This window comes from Crocuta crocuta, unplaced genomic scaffold (genome assembly GCF_008692635.1).
Source record: "Crocuta crocuta isolate KB4526 unplaced genomic scaffold, BGI_CrCroc_1.0 scaffold153, whole genome shotgun sequence".
NCBI classification, from domain to species: domain Eukaryota; kingdom Metazoa; phylum Chordata; class Mammalia; order Carnivora; family Hyaenidae; genus Crocuta; species Crocuta crocuta.
This window is the reverse complement of record NW_027529525.1, coordinates 1,185,863-1,196,828: the sequence shown is the minus strand read 5'-3', so window position 1 is coordinate 1,196,828 and position 10,966 is coordinate 1,185,863. Positions and strand designations below refer to the sequence as shown.

General features: G+C 41.8%; 1 protein-coding gene across 1 annotated transcript in view; it reads right to left on the bottom strand.

Moving 5' to 3' along the window:
* The window catches only part of DPP4 (dipeptidyl peptidase 4), a 76,643-nt gene that overhangs the window by 23,318 nt on the left and 42,359 nt on the right, over nucleotides 1-10,966 (bottom strand). The window contains exons 11-16 of the mRNA XM_077761033.1: nucleotides 8,113-8,248; nucleotides 6,053-6,097; nucleotides 3,546-3,653; nucleotides 3,213-3,280; nucleotides 1,800-1,853; nucleotides 1,327-1,448 (exon numbers count right to left, since the gene is read on the bottom strand). Of these exons, the coding sequence (XP_077617159.1) occupies nucleotides 1,327-1,448; nucleotides 1,800-1,853; nucleotides 3,213-3,280; nucleotides 3,546-3,653; nucleotides 6,053-6,097; nucleotides 8,113-8,248 (533 nt within the window). The remainder of the gene's footprint in view (nucleotides 1-1,326; nucleotides 1,449-1,799; nucleotides 1,854-3,212; nucleotides 3,281-3,545; nucleotides 3,654-6,052; nucleotides 6,098-8,112; nucleotides 8,249-10,966) is intronic.

The following is a 10,966-nucleotide window of genomic DNA, read 5'->3' as shown; positions in this document are numbered from 1 at the left end:
CGTGTCTCCCCCCCCCCCCCCCCCCACGGAGTCCTGAGCCAGGGGGCACATCTGCACAGTGCCTGACTTGGATAAGCGATTCCTTTCTGGCATGCAAAAGTGTTTTTCTCACATGAACATATCTTCACTATTTATCCCAACTGTGGTAGTTGCAGACTAGAAGGTAATGTATAAAAAAGCTATTTGGTGAGCTATTTAATTTTGATGCAGTTAGATAATATTAATGTTTTACTCTTGATCACAACCACAGTGAAGGCATTATACAGACCTGGGTTTGAACCCTGGCTTACCTGCTGTGTGACTTAGGACAACATATCTATGCTTCAATCTCTACATATAAAATAAAGACAATATCTACTTTATAGAGTTTTCTTAGGAGTCAAAAAATCCCACAAATATAAAACTTTTAGCACAGTTCCTAGTATGAAATGTATGCCCAAGAAATGGTGACTAAAAACAGTCGCAGAAACAAAAAGGTAATAATAAGGAAAATGTGCTGTTAAGAAAGATACATTTAGCTGGTTAGGAGATGTCTTTTCAGCAAGGGGACAGTTCCTTCCAGAATATACAGATTCTTTCCTTTTGAGAAGTAATCTAGCATAGTGCTTATCCGAGCACTCAGGAGGTGGACACCTGGCTTGGCTCCTGTTGTGCCTCTTAGCTGTGTGACCTGCGGGAGTCCTATTGCCTGTCCTTGCCAAGTTTCTTCATTTATTATAAAGAAAACAAAAATAAAACAGCAACAGAAGATGGAACAGTGAGCAGGTTGGGTGACAGGCACTACCCACATACATTTTCTCATTTAAAGAGGCAAGTGCATAAAATAATTAAAAAATCTACAATAAAAAAAAATCTAATCTCTCTCTCTCTCTCCACTCATCTATGTAAAACAATGAAGTGCCTCTATGATACATAGGCTCCAGTGTGTGTGTGTGTGTGTGTGTGTGTGTGTGTGTGTACTTGTGTGTGTGTGTGTGTGTGTGTGTGCATTCAGTCAAAAGCAAGCCATGCAAGTCTCTTGGTCAGAAGGGGAGGAAAGGTGGTTAACTCACCACTTAGTGCTTGAAGAGAAGGGGACTTAAGTGATTTCAAGAGAAGAAAACTGAGCAGGGCAGCAAGAATGTGTCCCAGACAGGACAGAGAAAGGGACAGATGGGCAGACTGAGCCAGGAGGGTAGTGAATGTTGTCTGAAGAGAGGAGGGAACATCAGCTGATGAGTGGAAGGCTAGAAAAGTGTGCAGCCTAAGGGAATGTTAGGAACCACTTGGAGTTGACCGACAGACATGGTGGTGCAGTCTTTCCTCCCAATGGCCATTCACGCTTACCTGAACATCTAAGTTGATAGTACTTTGCATCTTTACTAAATGATACAGAATAGTACTGACACCTCTCTGGGTCCAGCTCACAACTCAGGCATGTCACTTTTGTGTAGTCATTAAGTTGGATTCTGTAAACCAATGGTGGAAATTAAGGGCTTGATGAAAGAAGAAATGAAAACAGTGGAATTCAACAATGCCATATTCTGGTTCCAAAGCAATCAGAATGCCAAAGCAATGCTCAAAAACTTCTTTTTGGTGTGAGATAAATACATGAATTAATTCATAATAGCCTCAAACCTCCCACTGTTTGGCTCTAATAAAGCCATTCTCTTTTGGTGACATGTGGAGGTTTGGTTTATAAAGGAACAGAAGCTTTCAATTACAATTCTAGTTCATTAAGACAAAGGAGAAAAAAAAGAACCCCAGAAATTGTTCTTCAGCTAAAAAGATTCAAGTCAACAACTTGATAGAGCTCTTACTTATAAAGATTTCTTCCTCCTGGCATTCCTTTATTTTCATTACTAATGTAGTATCTGGGAAGAAAACAAATGAGATATATATTAATTATGGTTTTNCAGGTTGGGTGACAGGCACTACCCACATACATTTTCTCATTTAAAGAGGCAAGTGCATAAAATAATAAAAAAATCTACAATAAAAAAAAATCTAATCTCTCTCTCTCTNGCGAGGTTCAAACCGAACCACGAGATCATGACTTGAGCTGAATTCAGATGCTTAACCAACTGAGCCACCCAGGCGTCCCATTAATTATGTTTTTAAAGAAAGTCAAGTACACTCTGTTTAACTCAATACCAAGCATTAGTGCTGGCCCTCCTTGTATCGTTCTTCCCTGCTCCCTCTTCCCTAGATGCCATGTCCCCCCATTATCTCTAAATCTCTAAATAGGAGTTTTTTTTTTAACTAAAAGCAACTTTTTAAAAAATTTCTGAAAGAGAGAGAGAGAGACAGCATGGGGAGGGGAGGGTCAGAGAGAGAGGGAGACACAGAGTCTGAAACAGGCTCCAGGCTCTGAGCTGGCTGTTAGCACAGAGCCCGATGTGGGACTCGAATCCGCAAACTGTGAGATCATGACCTGAGCCGAAGTTGGATGCTTAATCAACTGAGCCACCCAGGCATCCCAGGAGATTTTTTTTTTTTTAAACAGACTAAAATAGCTGAATGAAGGAATTGCTCCCTTCATTAAAGTTACAGTAAAAACTCAAAAAAAAAGTCTCTTGTAAGAAAAATGTGACTGTACAAGTAGCCTAAAGTTGAAAGCCCATGTATCTATACTGTGTTCCAAATTTTCTGTTTTAGAACACAAACTACTATCTTCTTGAGGGCCACAAAGCCACTTCTAAAGAGGAGCTTCAAAGACTGCTTTGGGCAGGGGCAAAAATCCTGCATGGTGACACCCGATAATGAATTGTGAAAGTGCCTTAGATTCTAATGAAAAATAACACTCTCGTGCCACAATTCATGCGTGCTAGCTGACAGCCTATGCAAAGCTTTCCATTTTCCAAAAAGGCCGAAACATGGACAGATAAAATAGCCTCTCTAAGCCTTCCAAAATTCAGTGCCAGTTAAAAATTCACATAATGCCCCTGATTCTGGTTCAGTGTTCTAAGATGTTTAAGAAAAAGAGGCTATAGCTCTTCTAATGTAAAGCAGGTAAGAGCAAGAGGTAGAGCTGCTTGGTGGCATGGTATCAAATCTGCTAAGCATATGCGAAAATCATTAAGGCTTCCGTATGTTAAAAAGAAAAAAGTACTGAACACATTCCAAATAGACTATTCTTTATTTGTAGGAGATTTTCCCCGATTTCTGGGCAGAGAGAGTGTGATTACAACAAGTATATTTACATCTATCCAATCGATTATTAGAATACTCACAGGTAATCACTGGTAAGAGCTTCTATTCCGATGACTTCCCAAGCTCCTTTTGTAATAAATGTGCAATCCTAATGGGATTTTTTAAAAAAGAGGTTTAACTGTCTCACCAAAGGTAAGTGGAGGATTAAATTATTTGTAGCGACAGTTTAGATGATCTTAGGCCTTCTTCTTGGGTGTCCCCACCCCATCCCATTGCACTCCAGATACTGCTTTGGAATTTGAATTAATCAGATTATTAGTACACCTTGGTTGACTTTACCAAATCATTTCCACTTCAAGTTACTTTCATTAAAAAAGAGATCGACCTGCAGCAAATTACATAGGAATACTCACTTTCTTATCTACTTGGAAAAGGCAAATGTGTTTGTAGCCATCTTTGTTGCTGATGATCTTATAGAAGCTCTTCCCATCAGAGGTAAAATGAGGTTCTGAAGGCCTAAACTAGAATGTAATAGAAAACAAAAAACACATTAGAGCACATTAGTCTTATCTCAGCACCAACTTTAATTTTTGAAAGTCCTCTCAACATCTCTGCCCAAAACCCGTGCTTCATTTCCTTGCCAAAAGAAACCAGAGTGTCTCAAAAGAAAATTCTCCTTCTAGAAAATGCAGACAAAAAGATCTCTCTCAGGGAATTTTTTGTGCGGAGTAAATGAGAGAAAGTCATAAAGAGGCTTACACAGGACACTCAACACAGAGCAGAGCAGAGGTATTTTTATCTTTGGACACCTCTCTGTGGAAGATAGCTCAAGGACTTCTGGCTACAAATGTGTAAAAGTCAGCATTTCAGTTTTATGAGGTAAAATTTCTCAGTTTCACCAGTATGCTTTCTTGAAACAAACTATTATTATTATTATAACTGGAAGTTTGTACCTCTTAATCCCCTTCACCAATTTCACCCATCTCCCCATACCCCTTCCCTTCCCACAACCATGAGTTGATTGCTTTCTGTTTTGTTTGTTGGTTTGAAACAGATTATTTTTACTGTTTCAGATAAGAAGTGGTTTGTAATTTGAGGGATTTGTTCCCTCTTTTTTAAATACATATTTCTTTTTGAAAGCCAGGAAGTCTTTAACCATTTATGGACTGGGTACTATAAGGAATGCCTGTTGTATATCTCACATGGAAACGTTTTTGTCATTCCCATTTTTATGGTAAGTCTTTTCATTTTGCTAAATAGGATCAACAATTTACCAAAAAAGTAGTTGTATGGAAATATACTATAAAATTTCCATTTTTCACAGTTCAATAAAAGATAGTGCTCAGAACATAATGTAGTTTAAGCAGAAGAGTATCTATCCCAGCCTGAAAGGAATATGCCACCTTACGACTACATTTGAGAGCAGGTAGGAGATGGTCTTTTAAAATTGTTGGTTCACTTTACCCTAGATGTTTCCTCTTTCATCAGCTCCCATTTTGGGAAGGAAGAAAAATGCTTCCCTCTTCTATTTAGTGATTCAAAGTGGATTCATTTATGGAGCAAGCTGAGGCGTGCAGTACACTTGGTGTTCTCATTACAGAGCTCTGAAACACATTCCCCTCTCTAGACCTGTGTTCACAGCCTTATCTTTTTAATACATTTCCCTGTTTCCCCTGGATGGAGTTGTGCCTAGTAGAAATGTGTGAAAAGTGGCATCTGTCTGGTTAAATACAGAGAGGAAAAAACATATTTTTTTCAAAGAGTCGTGAGGAAGTGTAGCGTGTCTCTTGCCATGGAGGAAACCACTTTTCATGTTGGCAAACCTCTCCCCTCTGCCCAATCAATGCCTGAAGAAAAGGGACGTGTGAATGCTATCAGAACTCCGAGCCCAGCTGGAAGGGGTCCTGTTCCTGGACCAGGGGCCTCCCCTCTCTGCCCTGAGAGATGTGACTGAAATCTTTACATATTTTGTCCCTTTGTTTCTCTCTTAAAGGAGACTTAATAGAAGTGGTCGTAAAAATTAGGTGAGATTTGTTCATCATCTTTCTATGAGGTGCCACAATGGCTGGACTTCCTTCGTTATCTTGTTTCATTCCATGGTCTGGTAGCAACACCGTTGGTGATTCTGCCTAAGGTGTAGTGCAGCAGGAGTGAGAAGTGTGACAAGTCCCTGTGGGTCACCGTGCTTTCTTGGATGAAACTCTGCATCTGGGGCCTAGGAAAGTGTGAAGCCACACGAGTACTATTTCCTCCAGAGGGAGGTGCACAGCAGTGTGGGGTGTATGCCGCTGAGTTGCTACTGGATATAGTCCCATCTTCTTACACATTAGTGGAGGCTGTGGGTGGAAGCCATGTTTTCTGCCTCCAAAGCACAGGACTTTGAATATGAGGTCAATGAGCATATTTGGCAGCTTAGTGGCTTTTTAGCAAAGGTTTGCTTTTTAACTTTCCAGGGGCCACAGTTTGCCTCGAGTAGGTCTTCTGTTTTGTCTGCTCTTAGGTTTTACCTTGTCCTCTCACTTCTTCCAACTGAGCATATTCTATATTCTCTATAAACAGATATCTCTGCAGGGGGCATTTAAATATTTTGAGAAATAGGTCAAGTAATATCTCTATTAACTGCAAATAACATAGGGCCCTCATTTGGTATATTTACATTTGTTTTTGAGAAAGAGAGCAAGCACATGAGTGCAAGTGGGAGAGGGGCAGAGGGAGAGGGGGAGAGAGAAGCTCAAGCAGGCTCCATGCCCAGTGTGCAACCCAATGTGGGGCTCCATCCCACAACCTTGAGATCATGACCTGAGCCAAAATCAGAAGTTGGGTGCTTAAACTCCTGAGCCCCCCACGCACCCTGGTATATTTACATATTAAATAGCTCTGAGTATCTGATCCATACAACAAAAAAGCCTTGACCACTTACTCTTCCAACCCAGCCAGTGGTACTCATTTCAGTGTGCTCTCGTGCCTAGGGAGGGAAAAATACAGGGATAGCGTTTCAGAGAGAAGTTAAGATATGCATTTAATTCTTTAGCTGCAATTTGTGGTAATACAGACAAAATTGTACCTGAAAACTATCTCCATTTATGTTAGGATTGTTGCATTAGAACATTTACCTCTCCTGCCTAGGGCTCTGTCTTCCATATGTGGCCCTGGAAGACCCACCAGCATTTTCAGCTTGACAAGTACAGAACAGAAGATGATGTCCTTTATCTTGCCTCCGTTCTTACACATTCATTCTTCTGCCTAGTGCCATCACTCACCCAAGCCAGAGACATGGGAGTCGCTCTACATGCCTCCACTACTCACAGCCACCTCCTCAACCTCCGGTTCTTTGACTCCTCTCCTCCTTCTCCACTGTTACTGCCTTAGCTCGAGTTCTTGTCAGATTTCCACTGGTTTGTTGTCCTGACCTCCTGGTTGGAGACCCTGGGGCTCTTCTCTTCTTCCAGTCTGCCCTCCGCCCTGCTCAACCCCTTGGCAACAGATGGTTCTCATTATGATCCTCCTCTATTTAACACCTGGAAATAGCTCCCTGTGTCTTACAAGTAAGTCCAAACTCCTGAGAATGGCATCTAAGCCTCAGCCTACCTCCATCCTCAGTTCTTACCATTGTGCTTCAATACAACCCCTGGTCCTCTGGGTCCCCAGACCCTGCACGCTCCAAGCCATTCACTGGATGCCTTTGCACTGCCGCTGCTCACAGGGTCCTTGTGCCCTTACCTGCCCAGGCTGCTCCAGTTCTTCCTTGTCACCTCCCACCCCTGTCGCCAGTTGAGTGATCGTCTTCTTCCATCCTACATTCCCTCTGCACCTTGTTTATACCCTTTTAGGGCACAATATCTTGACAGTAGGATGATATATTTGATAGGAAGCAAAAAGCTTGAGAGTGTTTTAGTTTGGATTCTGGCTGTCCTGTGACTCATGCAAGCTCCTCAACTTCTCCGAACCTCTGTCTCCAAAGTGTCTGGCTACTGTGAGTGTTCAATAAACGGTATCTACTACTATTGATTATCATAATGGTATTCCCTACTATAACATAAACATTTTGGGGACAGGCATGTTGTCTAATTCGTTGTTGGTTGGATTTTTTTTTTTTTTTTTTAACCCAGAGCTATGCACAGAACTTGGGACACATGAGGTATTTAGTGTTTGCTGTATAAATAAACTTAATGAGCACATCAAGATACATGGTGCCCAAGCTTTCTGAGGCAAGAATCTGCACTGTGTCCAACCAGGATGGGAACAGGGAGGGGAGGCGTGTAAGCACAGAGCCTATTACCAGAAAAGGGCTTATAGAGGTGTGCTTGACACATGCCAGCAAACTTTCCCTGGGCTTTGCCCCTCCTGAGGCTGCTGGTTCCCAAAGATGTTTTAATTCTGATTCACCAGCTTGGCTGAACCTTGAAGTTTCTTGTGGGGAACCCACCCAAGCCCTCAAGGACCTCAAATTTGAATTAACATTTGCTTTTGTCTTAATGTTGCCACCCTTTCAGCTGGGTAGTTATCTATTTATGTTCTAAAGCTGCTTACTGCTTAAAGATAGTCACAGTATGGTAGAAGATTAGTGGCCTCTTGAATCTTGTTTTCTTTCACACATACTCAGCCAGTCATTTACCACTGCCCATATTTTCTCTATGGAAACACATTTCCTGGAACTTGCAGCCCCTGACCCTCTTGGGCTTTTTGAATTTTGACATCAAATTCTATCTTCTGGGCTTCCAATCACCATCCCCTCCCCAAGTGATAATATCCATAAATAAAACAGTGTGACTAGTGAGTAAAGGTGAAATGGAAGTACCATCAGATACCAGATTCTCTAAAAGTTAGTGAAAACTTACACACTGACTCAGGATCTGACAGTCAGAAAGAACAGAAACTCAAACTTTATTTCCTGATTCCCAGTCACTCACTCTCCCCGTTTTCATACTGTCCTTGGATTGCATGTAGGTTTAGAATCAGAAGATTTCCATTAAACCTTACCGCTGAGGAAATCCATTTGCCGGTGAAGTTATCATAGTCACATATATCCATGACTGAGTAGTTCTGAATCCTTCGGAGCCATTGCAAAGAAATTCTTTCTTCATTTACCCATGTTACATCACACAAATAGTAATCCCTGGAAGGAAGAAACGGAGGAAGGGAGGAAGGGCAGGGAAGGAAGGAAGGAAGGGCAGGGAAGGAAGGAAGGAAGGAAGGANCTTGCTATAGACAGACATTTTACTCACTGAAATCAATCTTAATAGGCATATAATTTTAAATGGTTGTTGAAAGCATTTAATAACACAATATTTTACTTTTCCTGAAAGCTTAAAGTCTAATTTAGTTTTGAATGGAAATTAAAATATATCTGACAGGAAAAACAGTAGCTAACATCAAGCAGTGGCTTGGCAAACGTGACTCACACCACAGCTCAGGATTTTTCAAGTCCTCAGCTTGGCCTTTGGTGGTGCCAGGAAGTCAAGGGTGACATTTTCTCATCTCTTTTCTGCTGTCTTGAGAGAAAATTACAGTGAGGCCAGAGACACTGGCTGAGATTCGAATATTTTCTGGTAACTTGACGTGCTTCTCTAGAAAATTCTTGCTTTTAGGGTGAAATTACAACTGACCCTTTTCTCAACTTCATTTTCAAAGGGGAAAAAATTGACACACATCTCTACAAACTTTGAAAATCAAATAATTATACTGTAAAAATCTTCTCTCAAGACTCAAAACATGAACCATGTGGGGAAAAAAAATCAAGGAACCTTAACATAAAATTTATACAAATGGAGATATCTCCAGCAGTGTGTCTTCCTCCAACACATACCTTTAAACATTTTTGGAACTACCTTTTGATTTGTAGTCATATGCATAGAATGCACAATTTGCTTTTCTGCTAGCCTTCCAAATGTTTACTCCAGGTCATTTATATTTTATTTTATTTTCTCTTCTTAGCCCCCCCGTGTGATTTTGAATGACAATTCTTAAACCACTCCTTTCCACTGTCTGATCAAAGCCTTATACTCTTTCCCCCCCAATATTCCCAAAGAATCTTTACTTCCCCTCTCTTCCCCTCTGGCCCATGGCCATATCCTCTTCATCACCCTGAATGCGCTAAAATGCTCCTTTGCTCTTCCCTTCCCAGGCTGTGACCACCCTGTTCTTGCGTCTCTTTTCTCTCTTTGCTTGACAGCACGCTATCTGAGGCAGGGCCACAGCTGTCTTGTTTGCAGGGTGTCCCTAGGCCCTACCAGAAAACCTGGAACAACACAGACACTCACTGAATTTCTTGGAATGCACTGAAGGGGAAAAATCCCGTCCTCTTCTTTGTGGCCTAAATAGCTCTGTCCTTCCTCAGAATTCACAGATCCTGTCCTACCTATCTCCGCTCCCCTCACAGACATGAAAGCAAACAACCCCTGTTTATTGAGCACTTGGGATGGATCACCACTTCACCATGCCCCTTTTAGTGCTGAGGACACCTCATGTGTTAATGTCCCCAGACACATCTCCTGGCTGTCTCTGCTGCAGGTGGCAGGTACTGAAAGATGATCAAACCCCTTCACCCAGCAGCAAAGCACCACCTTCCCACAAATAGGGACTCCTCTCCATTTCAGCTCTTTCTTTTGCTTATTAAGAACCTCTGTCTGGGGGCGCCTGGGTGGCTCAGTCAGTTAAGTGTCTGACTTTGGCTCAGGTCATTATCTCATGGTTTGTGGGTTTGAGCCCCGCACTGGGCTCTGTGCTGACAGCTAGCTCAAAACCTGGATCCTGTTTCGGATTCTGTGTCTCCCTCTCTCTCTGACCCTCCCCTGCTCATGCTGTCTCTCTCAGAAATAAATAAAGCATTAAAAAAAATTTTTTTTAAAAAAGAACCTCTGTCTGGCTGGTGGCCCATGAACACCCTATGAGCTAGGTCCCAGCCGCTCCTCTTAGTTCAACCTGCCCTTCAGTCCTGAAAGCGCTGTAGGGCTCTGACTTCCTTAGGTCTTCCTCAAATATCCACTATGTTTTCTTAGAAACCCCCTCCTTCTACACTGATATCATCAGTCTTTTAAAGTGCTCATCACTACTGACTGCCAGGCTGCAGGGTGTGAGAGTGTGAGCCCCTCTTTGCACGCACAGGAGCAAGGGCGTCTCACTGGATCCAACTCTTCTGCCCTGTGCCCAATCCTCAGGCATTAAATGAGAACATGGCAAGGCAAATAAATCTTACTGGTGATAAGGAATAAATACTTGCAGAGGGGATTGTAACAATGGAATGCAAGGGAGAAAAAGAAAACTTATTGAAATTCACTTTATAGACTAGGGGTCTGAAGACTTTCTCAGTAAAGATCCAGACAGTAAATAGTTTAAGCTTTGTGGCCCACACGTGCTCTGTCACAACTACTTATCTCTGCCTTTTTGGCCCAAAAGCAGCTAGAGACAATATATAAACAAATGAGTGTAGAGGTGTTCCAGTGAAATGCTAAGATTTGAAGTTCATATAATTTTCACACGTCATGAAGTACTTTTCTTCTCATGATTTTCCTTCCCAATCACTTGAAATTATAAAAACCTTTCTTACTTGCAGAACATACAAATATGGGCTTGGGGCTGGATTTGCCAGTGGGTCTTGTGTGCTGATCCATGCCAGTAGATGGATCTCTATCCAACTTCTCTATGCCAGTGGTTCCTAATCACAGATCAAATCCCTTTATAAATCGGATGAAAATTATGTACCTCTCTTTAAGGAGGGGGGAAAAAAAGCGTCTTCACATACAAGCACACATTATCTTAGGGCTTCCCAGGGAACGATTAGGATCATAAGCTCTAGAAAGAGCCTTACTTTTTCTAAAGTGAAATGATAGGGGAG